The sequence below is a fragment of the Triplophysa dalaica genome, chromosome 1 (assembly GCF_015846415.1).
Source record: "Triplophysa dalaica isolate WHDGS20190420 chromosome 1, ASM1584641v1, whole genome shotgun sequence".
NCBI lineage: Eukaryota > Metazoa > Chordata > Actinopteri > Cypriniformes > Nemacheilidae > Triplophysa > Triplophysa dalaica.
Genome location: NC_079542.1, coordinates 27,790,329 through 27,809,397, shown reverse-complemented (window position 1 = coordinate 27,809,397; position 19,069 = coordinate 27,790,329). Strand labels below are relative to the sequence as shown.

At 37.4% G+C, this 19,069-nt stretch overlaps 1 protein-coding gene across 1 annotated transcript; it reads right to left on the bottom strand.

Moving 5' to 3' along the window:
* Positions 1-38: 38 nt before the first annotated feature.
* nectin4a (nectin cell adhesion molecule 4a) lies at positions 39-18,801 on the bottom strand. Its single transcript, XM_056755164.1, has 11 exons — positions 18,260-18,801; positions 10,429-10,632; positions 9,498-9,665; positions 8,532-8,810; positions 7,790-7,907; positions 5,693-5,844; positions 4,876-5,035; positions 4,689-4,764; positions 2,770-2,826; positions 2,439-2,609; positions 39-1,450 (listed from the first exon to the last, which is right to left on the bottom strand). Exons 1-11 carry the CDS (start codon positions 18,306-18,308, stop codon positions 1,004-1,006), a joined length of 1,881 nt encoding a protein of 626 aa, XP_056611142.1. The 5' UTR covers positions 18,309-18,801; the 3' UTR covers positions 39-1,003.
* Positions 18,802-19,069: the final 268 nt, after the last annotated feature.

The following is a 19,069-nucleotide window of genomic DNA, read 5'->3' as shown; positions in this document are numbered from 1 at the left end:
GAGTTGATTTAATAACTGACTATTAAAGCCAAACCATGCACTGTACTAACATGTACATTTATTTTACACATAATTAAACATTAAAGATAAAAAATCGATTTGGTTTTGTTCTGTCAGTGGTATTCTGTTCAAACGTGTGTGCAGTGTTAAGCAACTGAAACAGGAAGTTCTTTTGGACCAGCGTTGTCTTATGAAGTGATTTCAAGTGAACTGTCAATTACCATCACAACCCATGCATTTGTTTTGTGATTCGTATTTTGTTGTCTTTGGTTCTAAGCAGTAACATCAACAACTTTTAACACAACAAAGTGTAGCAAAACTAAAATAAAGTATTATGAGATAATGAAGTATAAATGTTGTAAACAATGACAATGTCACTTCTAGAACGATAATGACATGTTGTGAATGCAACAGCACTTAATTTTGTGCAGGCGATCTGGAATACTTCATTAATACTATTCATGCAGTGGCTTTTGTCATACACAAAGAGATCAAAAATAAACAACAGACACATACCGATTTTTTTTGAACATCAGATGTACATGATGTCTGAATTACAAACATTAAGTCACAGTGAAGAATTAACTGACCAGACGCATTAGAAATAATGTAGTGTTTTCTCCCACAACAGTGAATCGAATGAAGCCTTAAAAAATAATAAAAGTAAATCCATTCCCTGGTTCCAGCTTAACTCTGGTGATCTTTAGACTGTACCTGAAACACATGTAAGCCCCATAATACTCAAAAGGACCAGTTTCCAATTGGTTGATAGTTCAACTAAGGTACCATTTGAGAAGTACCTTTCTTTTTTTACTTTTCTGTCCTGATATTCAGTCCACAGTTTTGACAATGTAGTCAAGTGGTTTGATTTTCTTTTTTAAATAGCAGGTGGTGTTAGTTCTGTATTGAAAAAGATTAGGTACAGATCCATTTTACAATCCATTCACATTGGATTGTGATATTATAGAGGAATCTACTGAAACATACAAATGATGCATGATCTCTACACGATCTGCGCTTTGTGAATAGGTGGGCTGTGGGGAGAAATGAGCAGTGTGGTGTTGGCTGGGAGCAGAATGTTATTGGGTTTTGACTTGGGCCGTAGTGTCCCATTAGCACGTTCAAAATGATTGGATAGTGCCTCTGATATCAGAGAACTGGTTGTCCCGCTACCTCCATTTTCAAAAGCATCTGGCTCCATTAAACCTCTGTGAACTCTCAAATCTTCATCTGTGGGGCTGACAGAATCTCCTTCCTCTTCATCTGTAAGAACTGGATATGTGGATATTAAGGGTGAATGATGCCCTCTGCTGCCTCCTCTGCTACTTGCTCCTGATTGGGGTCTCCCCTCTGCTAAGAGAATGGCACTGCCATTACGAGAATGGTTCATTTCAGCAGTCTGTTCCATTGTATAGGAAGAGGGATGGAGAGGAGGGAGAAGTTGGGTTTCCTGGATAGGAAAGTGAGATGTATTAAATGTGATGGCGTAAATGGGCCTTGATTTACTAAAGCATAAAAACATAACATGAATTCTTGTATATGGCATAAAAAATCTCACATTAAGAATAAGTATGTGCGAGGAATTCCTTATAAAACAATTTAAAAAAATTGTTACATAGTCTGTTGTGCTGATTACATTGAATTGAATTCCAACCATAAAACAACAAAAAAAAAAATCTTTGTTTTATTGGAAATGTAAACTATGCAGAAACCTGAAGAAATGTTGGAAACAGCTTCAAGAATGGCAAACCTCATAATAAAAGAAAAAGTAAAATTTCCTATAGTACTTAAGATAATTTAACCATCAGAGAGTTTCAAGAGATGTTCAAATACCCTTTTTCCCCTCCCGTTACCGATTCCGATACCTGGGCTCAGGGTATCGGCCGATAACCCTTCTGTTCCGATACCTGGGTGTGTATCTGTATACAGCTGTACATACTACTAGCCCTGTATGAATTGATATAATTATTTGTATTATCTGATAGGTATTTGACAGTAATATTTATTTTCCTTAAGGCTGGTTGGTCCATTCTGAAATACTGCCAAACAGCAGACTTACTGCTAGCACATTTTCATTTCGTTTCTTCAGTTCTAAACAGTGGTTGCTTGTGACGACACAGCACAACCTTCTTTGTTTGCATTCTGAGCAGCCATACCTAGCAGCGAAGTAAGGATTTCCCATTTGCAGCGTAAAGCAAAGCTAGCGGGCATAACTAGGTCCTGTTTAAGAAGATGGTGTCAGATCGGTACATGGATTCAAGTACTCGCCGATACCGATAACAGAATTTTGAAGAATCTGTGGCATTTCCAATACTAGTATTGGTATCGGAACAACCCTTTTCTAAATGGTAAACTTATTTCACTAACCATTTTCTTTAAAAAAAGAGCTTTTACTGTTTACTGCCGTATTCATGCAATCACACATAAACTCCACATACCTGTGATACATTACTGCCCTGCTCATATTCCATCATCAATCGAGTGCTTTCTCTGTCACCTCTCTCCATCATTTTGTCTCTAACTCTTCTTGAAGTGTTATAAATTGCAGGGCGGCCGAGCGAATCCAATCCTCCCAAAGTGGAACGACTATCCCTAGAGCGAGGACGATCCTGTGAACATTTAGGTATGAGTAAAACAAACACAAGAGTTGTATTTTAAATAGATCTTATTTGACTTTTTTATTATTACACCTATATACCATGTCTCGCCACAATACGCATAATAAAAATGATAGGATGCGAAACAAATGACAGCTGAAAAGAGACAAACCAGTGAGGAGAGACTGGTCCGTAAAGTCCCCTCGACTCTCAAAGCATGTGTGTCATCCTTTTGAAAGAAGAATAAGACAGTGGAATGAGATTTATTTTTGATCATTTGTAAAATTTTGTGTGCTGTAAAAGAAGACAAAAATGAGAGATGGTGTGTAATATCAGGGTCGGATGTAATGAAAGTCTAAAGGTGTATAGGGCAGGGGTGTCCAATGTCGGTCCTGGAGGGCCACATTCCTGCTGAGTTTAGCTCCAACTTGGCTCAACACACCTGTTCTGAAGTTTCTAGTCTGCTTTGTGAGACCTTGATTAGCTGTTGAGGTGTATTTGAATAGGGTTGAAGCTAAACTTTGTAGGACACAGGCCCTCCAGGACTGACTTTGGACACCCCTGGTGTAGGGGAACCCACTACCACTGTAGTACTAATGACGCCCTCTGCTGCCTCCGCTGCTACTTGCTCTTGATTGGGGTCTCTCCTCTGCTAAGAGAATGGAACTACAAATGTATAGTACTAATGTAAAAGGCCCATGGCAAAAAATCATCATAGAGCGCAAAATGACACACGCACACTCAAATTCTGGACACTTAGCTACACCTGAAGTTGTTTAAAAGGGTAATATTTAGTTTTATAAAGCAAAAGAAAAAAGGTTGTACTAAGATGATTTACCAGCAAAAGCTTGTGTTCTCTTGAAACCAAAACTGCAATTTTTTTCCCTAAACTTTCTTAAACTTTAATTTTTTTTGATGAATTTGTACTATTGGTGGATTAAGCACAATTTAAAAGTCGAATGTGACTGTAATTGTTTTGTTTGTTTCATCATTATTGAGTGCTGTGCAAAGTACACATTATGCATGCCTACATTTAAAAACTAGGCTTTCATTTCGGGGAGGAGATAGGGTGCAGATATATGTATGCAGAGTCTTCTGCTGATTGGCAAAGCTGAAGAAGCAATGCCACTTCTTCCGGTGAATCCGGTTGTAGAGTGGTCTATTGGCTCATATCTTTGCAATGTCTTGTATTGTCATGTTGATAGAAATAAGCATACGGAATGATATGTTGATTACATTATGCATAGTAAAACTAGTCGCTGTAGGATCCATATATGGTTATTTTGCAGAGGATATGGGGTGGAGTAACATCTACACACAGTTTTTGGTGTATGCATGGTTTTATAAATATGAAAACATTTTTGAAGCATGAAATCTACGATACGAAATCTCTATAATAAATGAGGCCCCAGATATATGAGCCATCCATACACATTTATGGCTCGTACTACTTGATCCACTCGATTTTTAGAAACTCCAGTTTCAGTGTTGTCTTGCAGACGGTGAAACTGGAGTTTTGGGCTACGTCCGAAATCGCCTACTTCCATATTATATAGTAGGGGGAAATGAGTGTGAATCATGAATAGAATGTCCGAAACCTCAGTATGCAAAAAAAGTAGGCGAGAAATACCCGGATGGTCTACTTATTCCGCCAAGATTCATGAGTGCGTATCGGATGGACACTTATCTATCCCATGATGCCACGCGGCTGAGCAATGGTCAATTTCAAAAGCAAATCAAATAAATATAGCAGATATATAGACCATACGAAATGTGTTCATACTACTCCCACTCATACTATATAGAATGTACTGTTTAATGGCCAATAGGTAGGTGCTTATTCAAATTCAGTAGGCTATGTACTGTCACAGTATGCGATTTCGGATGCAGCCTTGGTGTATGACATTGGAATGCGTGTCGCTATCTCCTTTGTTTGATGTCAGAATCAAGGCTTCTGATTGGTCAGCAATGTTAGGGTTATTTCGCCACCTGTTGGTTTGGCATGCTCTTGACAGCGCAAAAATGGTTAAAATTATTAAGTGTGTTTAAGTAAGCGTGTGTGTGTGTGTGTGTGTGTATGTGGATATGCACCGAGTATCTGTTTTCCGAAGGAGTGGAGTGAACTCTCCTAAACGAGGCTTGTCTTGATAGTGTGCTGATTTCCTCTCTAAGAAAGACAACAAGGCATAAAAACAATGACACAAGTGTACAGCATTGCAATTAGAATATTTAGACCAGTCTTGTTAAAAAAATCAGCTTATAGAAAAATGCTCCTTACTTTTTTTCATTTAGTTCTATGGCCAGCTGTTGATTTTTGCGTTTATAGTGGCGGTTTACAGAAACGATCACAATGATGAGAAAGAGAACCACCAATGCAGCCACACCACCAATAATCATCATCAGAATGAGATTAACAGAGGTTCCGTGCAGAGATGATTCTAAAACAGACAGAAATGCACACAACATGTAGATATTGTAAATTACCCTTTATAAAATAAACTAAATAACTAATTAAAATAAATCGTTCTGATGCTAAACTCTGATTGGATGAGCAGCATCACAAGAAACCATACATCAGAAACCATAGTTTATAATTCAGTGCTGCAACAGTTGGCAACAGAAAACCATAACATGTGAACTGTAAGCCAGTTAGTTATTTTATGTTTTTGTTTCTAATGACCCAGACTAATGGAATATTACGTTTTTTTTTGGAATTACGTTTTTTTACAGTTTATGCATTATAGTTTACGTGGTATGGTCCAAACACATCGTGAGTTGATATATAAACCAAATGTGTCCTATGGTGTGACATACTTAAAGTTTAAAAAAATAACCTAAAAATGGAGATAAATCTCTTGATAGGGCACAGCAAGGATAATCATTTAACCGAATACATTTTTTAAACATTAGCCTTTAAATAATCAAATTATTTCAGAAAGCTTTTTATTACTGGTGCCATGAAGATGAGTAAATGATAAAACAATGATAACTTTATGGATCTGATTTGTCACACTGTAGGCATTGCACAATATTTACACTAGATGTTAGCACTGATCACTAAATGACAAAACTGAAAATGTGAGATAAACACTTACCTGATATATTTAATTCAATCTCAGCTTTCCCAGATCCCACTAGATTGGTGGTTGTGCAGATATAGGCTCCTTTATCTGTCAAGCGGAGGGGCCTACTAAAACGCAACATACCACCCTCCACAGTTACACTCTCTGGTAAATCTTCACCTTTCCTGCAAAAACAGAAAAATAAAAAATGAATGCCTTTCACACCTTAATGTAAACCTTACCTAAACCTAGAAATGGATTCCCAAATATAAGCTATTTTATTTTTATACATGGGCCATTTTTTAGATTTCCGCCTGAACATGGCAAACCTAATTTTAAATACACACCATATCCCCATACAATGGTGTAAATACATAATTTTTTGTTATATTGCAGGAAACCCCTTCAAATTTCATAAAACACTGCTGAAAGTGATACACATTATTGTATGTGTTGTCAGTCCTATGAAAAAAACAAAAATAAAGGCATGTTTTCTAAACTTTGTTTTTGAAATTGTGTTATGCTGAGCCTGAGGGGCCCAGGAACCTACAGACAATTGTTCTTGATTCCAACAGGTCGCAACATAAAGAGGAAAAATGTTTGTAGTATTCAATTATTATTCTAAAGCAACTGAAGTGTCCAGTTTCCGTAGTTTCCGCCTGAATTTGCCAATTTTAAATAGACCCCATAGCAACTTATAAAATTGAATATTTTGTGTAATTTCACAGTAAACCTATTTCAATTGCATGTAACTACCTGAAAGTGCATGTAACAAGCGAAACTTGGTGTTGAGTTTGCTTGTGGTGTTTTGGCCTCTGATTCGCCTATTTAGACGAATGAGGGTTCTACATAGAGGTCAGAGTCTGAGCTTCCGTTTAATATGTATATTTTTGTGGATAGACAGAGGTTCAGATATTTACAGACTTTTTATCTATCCAAGCTTTTATGTCACGGTGCTGACGCAGCACGTTTATAGGAGACATTGGAAAAGGGGTTTTTAACTTTTAAAACCACAAAGAGAAGTAAGAATGGACTTATTTTGTAGAAAACAACCAAATGAAAAAGATTATGTAGCATTTGTTGCTAAGTGTAATGGTGGAATGCTGTTATCAGCCTAGATATTCAATGGATGTGTTGTTTGTTTATAAATATCAATTTCATACATCATAATTCATTTGATTTGCATTTTATCTGTGGTAAAATATCAATAAATCCAACTGGAGATCTATGTTCTGTAGAATAAGAGCTTTCATTTGATATATTGAACATATATGATACAGAGTGTGCAATGTTTCAATGTATTGTAGCTGTGTATAAATAACTGAATTTAATATTCTGTGTTAAACCTTTGTTTCTTGTTGTTACTGTATCCAGTCTAAAGGCTTTTGTTAAAGCTTTTCGAAACATTCAAAGCTTTTCTATTGTTATTAATGTGTATATTGTTAAACACATACAGGCCACAAGTATATGTCTGTCCACAGCTTATACATGGAATAATATGCAGCATCATTTTCATACTGTACTGCATAATGCAATTTGCATGCTGGAAGTGATAATATTCATCCTGTGACACACATCAACACAGTGGCAAAATTCCCTAACAAATCATCTCATTCGTCATCAACCCACTCATCGCCCTTTTCTCTTCCTTTTACCTCCGTGTGAAAGTAACTCCGTCTGTTTGCTGCACAAGTTGCAACATGCAACATGACACCGAGGCCACAGTTACTTCATTTTCTTTGCATTAACACCAAGCAGCCAGAGAACAGGTTTCCCAACTCAAGAGTGAGAAAGAGAATGTTTGTCTTGAGACAGAGTTTGCAAGTGTGTGATCATCTAAGTGTTCATGTTTACACCCCCTTAGTCACTTGTACTAAAAAATGCAAAATAATAGGCGTGTGAGTGTGACTAATAACATCAGACTTGTTTGACAGTTGACTAACAAAAAAATAATAACTGCTGTGAATTCAATGGCCACTCTGTGTTCTGTGACTAAAGAAATTACTCTGGTGTGCTGTCAAATAGAACAGAACTATGGGAAAACTACTAACGATATGGACAGGAAGACAAACAAAGTAGGCGAAGAGGCACATTAAAATACAGAAAGATGTGCACTGGTTTATAATTTACCTAGTCCAGTTGAACTGGTATGGTTTTGGATTTCCTTGTCCTTTACACTGTAGCACGGCCTCTTGCATATCAACATGCCAGTTGTCCTCATAGCCAGAAATCAATGCATTTGGAGGATCTGCAAGTAAACATGCACACAAACATAGAACAAAATGTTGAAAGTAATAACACATGTTTTCCTGAAGCAAACTTAACTTTTTTTTACTGCAGTCCAAGTGGAGATGAATCAGACATACACAATGTTGTCACAGTATTGATAAAAACAACAAGTGCTTGAAAGCAGAGCCCATAGGTCATAACACATCTGCGGACAGTTCAAAACAGATCACATCTAAAATTTGCAATTTCTGTAAACTGCCAAGGAAATTCACAATCATTCTGAGTCACATACAAAGCGACATTGCAAATCTTGAAGTGTCCATGTAGATGGTTTGCATGTGATGCAATAATCAAGGAAGTACTTGGCAGTTTTTCGAAATAACTTGGGAAGCTGTCTGCACTAGGAGCTAGAAACTGCACAGAGATGACAGAGATCATAGAGATCAAGTTAATTTAAACAAAAAATACCCAAAGGAAGTACAGAGGGGAAAAACAGGAGCGCTATTGTCTCACTACTGCAGTCCATTATAAAAACTAAAGAAAGCAGTGAATATTTCAGCTATGCTCATTGTTTCTTTTTTAACGGTGAACTTTTTGTTGTGAGATGCTTTTCTATATTTACACATGATAAATGAATACTCACAATGCACTGTAAGGTTGTTGGTAATCCTGTGAGGGCCTTTTTGAGATGGGTGCCAGACCAGGCAGTCCAGCTTCTGGCCATTCATGCTACGAAGTGGGTGGAGGGAAAACTGGATCGATGCCACCCCATCGTCAAAGCTGTGGTTCTTGCTGCGACCTGGAAGTTCTGTGTCCCAGGAGAGGCCTGCCATCGGCTTAGCCACAGAACGGCAAGTAGCAGCCAGACTGTATGATTGACCCTCAACCATAATGATGGGTTCCAGGGAGGCAATAGGCTTGGCTGACATGACATAAATAAATACACATGCAAATGCTATATAAAAAAGACAAATAGCTGTACAAATAAGCAAAGAACAAGTACAAATGATTCTTATAGCAAAGACTAAATATGTCTTAAATTTCGCATTGGCAACATAATCCTTACTTTGATTGTCACAACATCACAAATTACTGTCGTTACTTCAATACCCATTTGAAAAGCTTCAGCTATTTAATTTTTTCTATACTTACACCAACAATGTACACTGTCACTTTTATAACGTCTATTGTCACTACCATTGACGCAGATAAGCGCTGTGTTATTCTGAGAACAATTACAGCAAACATAACATCAGAGCAAGGTTAGCTTTATGGTTAACAGACTGACCCAGTTTATAAAAGTTACCTTTGGTAAAAGCGAAATATTATTTTAGAAATCCTGTCCAATTGTTGTGGCCAATTTTCTTCATTTTTAACTGCCAGATATAATCCATACATCCTCAAATCTATTCTGACAATATACAGTAAATTATACTGTGGGATGAATTATTAAAGAATAAAGCAATGCTCCTAAGATTTCTCACTGGTAATAAAAACAACCTGTGATGTAATTAAACAATAATGTGCTGATTAGGTAAAATAGCTCCAGAATTGGCTTTACAGCTTTAATCTTCCAGTGTAAATCCAGGTACAGTGAATATGGACTTACTCCAGACTGTGAGAGAAATCTTAGTCTCAAAGTTTCCTGTGGGGAAGGTGGTAACCTTGCAGATGTATTTGCCCTCATCTGCGGGACTTGTCCCCATAAGTGTCAGAGCAGAATCTGCTATCGGATCGCTGTTCTCAAATCGCACACGCCCTGCGTATCCAGTGTTCTCTAAAAGAGAGAAAAGAGCGATATAAATGGCTTTTAGTCCCGAGAATTATTACTGTGAAGTAACCCTCAATCATACATCATAATATACTATGGTATTTTCAGATACATCTAAAGTGTGAATTAATGTCCAGATAAGATGTGTTTGATAAACTTCTTCAGCTTCAACTTTTGCTTTACCCTCATTTCAAGGTTTATGCTAGAAATTGGATATCTTTGCACTGCTCATTGACTAATTTCTTTCTTAAATTAATAAATGTAAATGTAAAAGAATGCATATGGATTAAAAAAAAATCATTTAGTAACAAATGCAATTGTAATCACTCTACCAGTACAGATACAGTAATAGTAAATCAATAGATTGAGATTTAACCTCCTGAAATACTCCTCAGTACAAATAGATAATAAACATGACTCTGAACTTCCAATTAGTCAAAGGGAGGATATTGTTGTACCAGGAGCTGTATTACATGAACGTACTATGTTCTTAGAATAAGCCTTTAAATGCATTGTCATATTTTGGAACAAATACATCAATCTCTGAACATTTTGTGGCATCATCATTACAAGCAGTCTATATATTTAAAATGTATGTATTTACTAAGAAAAACTGTCTGAATGACGAAAGATTTAAAAGCAGAATGTAATATATTGGTAATGTACATATATGTGAATCCTTCATGTTATGTTTCTCAGTATAAATTAAAAATTTTATGACGGGAAAATACAATGATAAAAGTCATTTAAAAGTGTTATTTTTTGTTACCTGTCTGGCCTTCCCTGAAATGGGCAGTCATAATCTGTTCTTCTCCTCCTTTTGATTTCTCTCGAATCCAGATCACCTGTACTACCTTAACCTTGCTGTCCGATGTGTTGAATCGACAGGGTAAACGTGTATTATCCTCTGCCAAAGAATACAGAGTCCAAGGAGACTCAGAGGGTTCGAGAAATTCTTTTCCACTAACACAAACTTAAAAAAAAAAGACAGAGAAAGAGATGAAGAGAGTGAGATTGCAGTCTTCATCAGTCCAGTTGCAAAAAAGCCAAAGGCCACTCATTACAGTGATTTTATTAATTTAACTTTTACTCTCCGATCAATGGAACACAGATTGGTATCGGCCATTAAATTTGGTCAGTTTCATAAACTGAATCACACTGAAATGTTTCCATCTATTTTTGTCCTCAGTCACATACTGGACAATGTTTATACACACCTTGCAATTATGTTCAGTTTGACACGGTTTCATTATGTCTCCTAAAATGGATAGTCTTTTGAATAAGCCCTATTTTAAAAAACATAATGAAGGTCCTGTGTGTAATATTTAAAGAGTAAGTAGCAGTAGATCATGAAAATTACATTTCATCCAGTGTGTTATGTTGCCATGTTTGAAAGTAAGTTGACTTGAAAGTAAATTATTCACCTTCCAAAGGTGAATAATTAACAATGTTATTGGCTTGTAAAAAAGGGAGTCGACTCTGAATCACGCAAACGAGACGTGAACAAGTACCGCCACATATCTATGTCACTAGACATAGTCCCCGCCCTCATTTTGCTGGGACTGCCATGAAAACTTCACTCCCCTCCACCAAAACACTGTCGCCCATTCGTGATGGAAAACCAACCTTATTTGGACCTGTTAGCTCCACCGAATCACAACCTTTAAGTGTGACTATTTATTTTTGTCTGAACTTCAAGAAATATTTGTGTACCTTATGTCCGTGTTTAGCTAATGCATTAAACGCTAACGCCAAGATGTACGGTCATTTCTGGAGTATAACAGTTTGTTTATCTAGCTATGAACTAGGCTATTTTAAGTGTTCAAACTATTATTGTCTATCTATTATCTTCTATCGTCTTCGGATCATTCTTTGTCAGGCTAGGGCTCAAACTGGTAAGGTTAAAGGTAAGGTAAAATCTCTATCTATACACTGTATATTATATGTAACCTGTAAACCGTAATCCAGCAATGATGGCAGGCGTTCCATTTGCGACACATTATGAACACTGTAACAAGTTCAAGGAATCGGAAGGAGGCGGTCAACGTTCAACAACTTTTAATAAAAATAAACAAACCACAAAGCGAAAGGAAAATGCCAGCAGCTCCCACACAGTCGACTGCTGGCCACAAAAACATAAAATCTAGGCCTGGTCCTCTCTCGTCGTACACTCTAGTCACTCGTCCTTTTATGCTTGCGATCTCCTCCAAAGAGATGCGATACCTGTGCAACACATCTGACATTCATTATCATCACTCGCATCATTCCCTCAAGGCTCTCGTCCCGCCTTGCTCGTTACAAACGCATTTGACCAATCACAGCAGACTACACCATCACCAACCACATGACATAGGAGGAGGGGATAGGAGGGGATTAGACGGATGAATCGTGGATCGAATCATTTGAGAGTCAGTCAAGAAAAAGGTATGAATAATTACATATTATTATGACATAATAGTGTTTTTACACCTTCCATGTAAATAGACTTGTTGTTGGACACTCCATAAACCAAAGTAGGATCTTAAAAATCATATACTACTTACTCTTTAAGAGGATCTATTGACAGAAATGTAATACACATTATGATGTTTATAAAGATATTTATAAAGACCTTACATAAAGGAAGCGTTATGTTTTTATTACGTTAGAATGAGCTTTTTCTATCTACATACACTGCGGATCCCCTAACATTGAAGTCACCATGTTGTTTCTATAGCCCTAAACAAACTGCTCTACAGAGTGCATTTCATAACCCTCTTTCGGCAAAGAAACAATAACGAGAAAAGACACGTTAGTCCTGTGTTAGCTGCTGTAGTGCTTCGAAAGGGAGGGTGAAGTAAGATGTAACTTGCAATTCGCAACCTCACCGCTAGATGCTCCTTTAACAGGTTAACAGTTACAGTCATCATAGAGCCTACATATCAGGTATATAAGAATTAAAGGATTGGGATCAGTATCAGCCACTGATAATGACAAGAATTCGGCAGTCAGTATCAGTTGCAAAACCGTGACAGGAAAAAGACAATAGTACCCATTATAATTTTATATTTCATCACCACTGGACATGGTGCGACATGACAAACCCATTGCCTCGTGTATTGCTCTCCGTCATCAAGATTAGATTCGTTATTCACAAATCAAGTGTACTCATAATTAATTTGTGCACTGGTTGTAATCAGATTAACACAGACTCATCTTTACATGTCTCATTAAAATTTCAATTGAGAATGTTTAGGGCCTTTGTTGTGCACAATGTAAATAAAGGTGATGTAATGTACCAAAAAATTTACTCTGTTAAGTAGGTGTCACAATTAAACATGGACTCTCCACTGAGCAGATTTCTAGATGTTTTTTCTCAGAAGAATATCAAACTTCTGATGTAAAGAGATCCCTGTATGTGAAGATGTATACGCCTTAACACAGTGGTTCTCAAATGGGGGTACGCGTACCCCCAGGGGTGCTTTGGGCTACTGCAGAGAGAACGTGAGAGAAACTGACATTTAGGAATAAATAATGAAAAACAATAAATTATGATAATAGTATTTATATATGAAATTAGGACTACACAAATATGCTTAAAAATAAATTCATACATTTAGATATAATAAAGGTTTGACTCTCATTTCACTGTATATTAAAGTAAAATGTTGTAGTTGAAAAAATCATAAAAAGGGTACTTTAGCCAAAAATTTTGAGAACCACTGCCTTAACAGATCAACACAAAACAATGTCCCAAATGTGTATTCTGCAGTATGTATGTGTGCGTATTGTTACTCATTAGAAACAATATATGAAAATATACCAAATAGGTTTTTACATTAAGTAAAAACTACATTTTGTTATTTTAAGTAATGAGAATATTTTAGGTGTCCCTAATGACAAACTTTAGTAGGTGAAGGTAAATGTATCCTTTTAAGAAAAATGTTTGACTCTCCAATAAGTTTGGCAATTTTCTCCGAAAAACATTAATAGCCAGGAAAATATCAACAGCCAATATCTCCCTTTAATGGTTGTTCTTTCTTTTAGTTTTCTAAAACAAAAATCTTCCTGAGGATCCCATGGAACCTGCCTAAGAAAGCCCTACCTGGAAATCACCTAGTTGTAGGTGTTAACAATGGTTAAATCACAGTGAACTAACAGGAACAATTGTTTTGACATTTACTAACATTAACAAAGATTAATAAAACGCTGAAAAACTATACTGCTTACAGTTAGTTCATGCTGAATAATGCATTTACCAATGCATTGTAAAGTGTTACACAAATTCCATGTAAATGCAAGGCGCTGGAACTCACCTTTGACACTGCAAAATGAACAACAAAATTTTCAATTAAAAGATAAAACTTGAAACAGACTAGACCTGGGCTATTCAATAAGTTTGTCATGGGGCCAGTTCATGAAAAGCATCCCAAATGAGGGGCCAGAGAGATATGGCTTGCAATATAAGGAATGACACAACAACAATAAGAAATCTGTTATTTTCAGTTTAAATTTTTCTGGTTTCTGTGTTTTTAGTCCTTTACTATACAATAGTAATATATTTGCCCACATTAAAAACTACTTCAGTATACTACAGTATTCACTTATACACTACGTATATGATGGTACGTTGAACCATACAGGGAAAAATGTTAAATAAGAAAGTCTAATTAAATTTAAGTAATACTTTTTATAATAAGCAGGGCAGTGTTGGCTTGCTCACCGGGAGACTGCATTTATATATTTATTAATTTATTTATTAGATATTATTTATTAGAATGATAATAAATCATTCTATAAACTGTGCTGTGCATTACTTTTTCTGTTTCTCCTGTTTGCCACGTAAAGCTGCTTTGGAACAATGCACATTGTGAAAAGCGTTATATAAATAAACTTGAATAGAATTGAATTAATCCTTTTTTATAATGTTAGTAGCACATAACAGGAATAATATACTCTGAGCTGGAGGGGCTCATTATACAACAGGAGAAACACCAGAAATAATGCAGCGTTTGGAATCGCCACACCATATTTTGAGGCTAAACGCTATTAGTCTTTAGCATAATTGTGACACCATCGGATTGCCAGTGTCACGATCCTTTCCTTCTTGTCTGGAGTTTTTAGGTTTTGTGGACAGGGTCGTGACACTACCATGTCTTGTGTGTTTTTTTGTTCTGTGTGGAGACACATGGTCTTTGTTACGTGTCCTCCTGTCATGTCTCAACTCTCCGACCCCCTTGGATGGGATCCTGGAGGGAAGCATATCCACGACCTCTGCCCCAGACACCGCTGCTCCACCCTGGCCACCAACCTCCTTTTCAAGCGAGAGAGGAGGGAGTCTTGGGTGACGGCGACCAACTCCTTCGGTCCCGAGCAAGCCACGCCCTCCACCGCGTCTGTGCAACCGACCAGAAGCATGGTGGCTTGCTCCTGGAAGAAAAAGTGGAGGAGGGGATCACTGACATCAGTGCCTGCTTCCAGTCCCAATCCGGACGCTGCAATGGTATCCAGTCCGCCGGCAGGGCCGCATTCTGGTCCAGCCTTGGCAGAACGCCAGTCACCAGTCCATTCGGCGGTCCAGCCACCGTCCTGCCGCAAATACAGCCGACATTCCTGCAGGCAGTCCGGTCGGCAACCCAGCCGGCCTTTTTTCCTAGCGGCATTCCCCCAACCTTCAGCCCCCCTATTACATATTCTCCAGTCATCCCCAGCCCAGCCTAGCCCTTCCCATCCTGCCCCTACCACACCTCCCCACTTTTCGAGCCCCAGTCCCTCCTAATCCCCTCCTCCTGTCCCGCCCGTGCCTAGTGTCCTCACGTTTGGCCAACCCCTTTTTTGATATCTCCATGTTGCCCCTAGTTTGTTCCGTTTTATATCTGTGGTGTTTGTCCTCATGTCTGTCCCACAAGTTTTTTCCCTTGAGCTGCCAGGGGGCGTCCCTTGGGGTGGGGGTACTGTCATGATCCTGTCCTTCTTGACTGGACTATTCAAATTTTGTGGGCAGGGTTGTGACAGTACCATGTCTTGTTGTGTTCTGTGCAGAGACACGTGGTCTTTGTTATGTATGTTTTGGCAACGCATCCTTGTTTCCCAGTTAACTTCCCCTTAGTGGTTTATTCCCGTCACCTGCCATCTTTTTCCCCATGTAATTAACCCCCGTTATTGTTCTCCTATATTAAGCCCAAATTCCCTCTGTCCCGTACCGATTCGTTTCATGCTGTCGTGTTTTTTGTTCCTGTGAGTTTTCCCTACGTCAGGTTTCCTAGTCAGGTTTTGCCTTGTTTGAATTGAGTTTAAATAAAGAGCTTTACTTCCCCGTTATCCCCTACGAAGGTTAGGGTTAGGATTAGGTTTAGGGGCAGGCTTTGGAGATAAAGACCAATCACAAAGCAGTATCCTAAGTGAACGAACCAATCAGAAGTAGGTGAAATTTTGTACAATCAGCTAAAATGTGTATGTTCGGGACCGGACCTGCAGTTTTCCGCACATTGTATTATAGATATGTGAAGCAAATTTAAAGTTAATCCCTAACTAAGAGATAAATCAGAGCTTAAAAAAATGGAGCAACAGAATTGAAGTTAAACCAGATTTACTGTCAAATTAAAACCTGGATCAAATGATTTAAATATAAACCTGTTGGTGCAACCAATTATCGATCATTATGGATGATCAGCCTGATCAACAAATTATCCATTTGACGTTTTTATAATTTATCTTACTGTTTCTGCATCTTCATTATTAGTAATATAACAATCTACTTTGACTGTTTGACTGCTAATGATAATGTTCATATTGACAAATTGGTCACGTTTATTGAAATGTTTTACATTTCTTAGATATTCAATAGAATTCTGTCTGTAACTTCACAAAGTCATTTTTAATATGCAATCTCTTTTGAAAAAAGATAGATCAATATCCAGTAAGACTTGATAAATTGATCAGATTGACACCCACAGAACGGCCACAGAATTTGAATTTCTGGCAAAACTATTGATTTATTTACGTATTATTCTCTAAACTTTGTTTGCTACATTTGACACACATTAAGTAATTTTTTTTAAAAAGTAACCTGTGCAACACAGAAAATAAAATAACTTTGGTCCTGGTCATAATCCATTAACTGTACACTAAATGGGATTGTCTCCCTGCAGCAAACCACCGTTAAGTGTCCTGCTTAAAGTGCTCTGTGATCAAAAATCAGGAGTGTGATCCTGACTTTAATCTTTGTAATTCTTTAGATTCCTTGTCTGGGTCTTTTTCCGTGTCTACTTCCCACTGTTCCCATCAGTCTCACTGGTCAGCATGCATCAATGCAACTGTCCTAGGCAAGAGAGGACTCCAACATATATTTAAAGATTAATGAACACAACAATGTATGAGCTGTGAGTGCATTAACAAGATTACCGGCATACACCTCTTTATAACACAGAATTCTGTTAGTCACTGTCTATACAAAATTATTTTCCAAAGTTATTCCTGAATTAACAACAGAAGTGTTTTGTCATTTGTTGTGTACCCATATAAACTTTATATATAGAAACTACAATGTATGTTTAAAAACAAAAATGGCTTAATAGAACAGGATAAAGCAATTTAACCAACATACTCACCCTACATTGACATTCGAACACACACACATTTATGACCCTCGATCACAAAACTAGCCTTTAGTAGCTTGGATACATTTTAAGTAAAAGCCAGAAATACATTATATGGGTCAAAATGATCGATTTTTCTTTTATGCCCAAAATCATTAGGATATTAAGTAAAGATCATGTACCATGAAGATATTTTGCAAATGTCCAACCCTAATCAGTTGTTCTGATTAACAACTTCAAAGGCAATTTTCTCAATATTTTGATTTTTTTCAACAACAAAAAAATCCAGAGTTTTAAACTGTTTAAACTTTGCAAGATACTGTTACATATTGTGCTGTAAAAATCTCAATTTCAAAAAATCTACCCATAAGACATTTTGTTGTCCATCACATTTGTCTTTGTATCTTCCTGGGGATTTGCCATAGACTTCATGTTGTTCCTAATGACCCTCCCTTTCCACTAACCACACCCCTAAACCTAACTCTTACAAAAACCGTTTTTGCATTTTCAGACAAGGATCAGTATGCTAGTTTGTTTATTGATGAATTTCCCTCAGATATCCCACCAGTATAGGTGATCCAAGATCGACCGAATATCCCCACAATGGAGGCTACACCTCTAGCCACCCACTACACAGAAAACGAACAGGTGAATAATATATTCTACAAGACCCACAACTCTCAACGATGTAAGATACGTTAAGAACACCCTCAGCCTCATCACACCTTTTAAGAGGTCTAGGAAACACTCCTTCGTGTTATGTGCAGACAAGTGCGCAAATAAGCAGGAAATGTGTGCGTGAGCATAGGAGCGCCTGACACCCTGAATCATACGCACATCACAGATATGTCATGAGAACCTGTTCTTCCTGTAATATTAGACAACCTTAAACGTGTTGTGAAGTTTCTCGTTTACAAAAGGTTTCAACCCAATTCCTACAACAACAGTTACACATTTAAAACCCTTAGAATGTGACATGAAAATACACCAACATTGGATTTACCTATATAGCCTATTACTTACCCGAGTTCCAGATGATCAAAACAGCAAAAAAATATAAAACTGTCTTCATCGTCCTCCAGTGTATGCCGTTTCACTCGAGCCCAAGTTATCAGTTTGGAGATCTCGAGGTGATCGTCATTATTGAAATACCAAAACAGTCGTTCAGTCACAGGCTTCTCCTATACCCAGTCAAGTCATTCATAGATGTCAAACCCTCATGAGAGGTTGATAAAAGGAGACTCCAATATGGATAATGAACAAATGCAAAGCGTTAAAAATAAAATGCTACTCTGCGTTATGATCGGCATCTACAATAAACCCTTTCCTTACACTGTTACCTAAAAGTACGAAACGACATTAATTAACATGAGATATTTTCGTGGATGTCATGAAAAATGAACGTATCTTCATGCGTATATCTTCAAGAAAGTGCAGAAAGTAAGTCCGGTGACATTTTAAGCTCTAAAACACGTAAAATCCGTTTCATTCATCTGACGTTTGGTTTGAAAGTGTGTAAAATCCTCAGAGTGAGTGAGAGAATTTAGACACCTGTTGGAAAAGGCAGCTATGCATTGCGCAGTCGCGCACATGTTGTTACGCGCACTAGCGAACTCAACTTTCCAGTTTTTAATCCAGGTGTTTCTTATCAATCTGATGATTCAATCTCTAGCTGCTGATTTAATATTCCGTAATTGCTTAATCGTTTGGGACCTATATTCATCTTTAAATGTTTGAATTCAACTGTATAACTGTGCATTTTGAGTTGCAACATTACTACACAGTAAAGGAAAGCAAAAGGACTGCAAAAATAAGCAAGATTCCTGTTGAAAT

What these genes read in the sequence shown, in the direction of transcription:
- nectin4a (XM_056755164.1), bottom strand. Translation starts at nt 18,308, where the DNA reads ATGAAGACAGTTTTATATTTTTTTGCTGTTTTGATCATCTGGAACTCG. An exon ending in TTTGATCATCTGGAACTCGG is followed by an intron (nt 10,633 to 18,259) that starts GTAAGTAATAGG and finishes TTTTTTTTTAAG; the next exon opens with TTTGTGTTAGTGGAAAAGAA. An exon ending in GATTGAATTAAATATATCAG is followed by an intron (nt 5,036 to 5,692) that starts GTAAGTGTTTAT and finishes TGTCTGTTTTAG; the next exon opens with AATCATCTCTGCACGGAACC.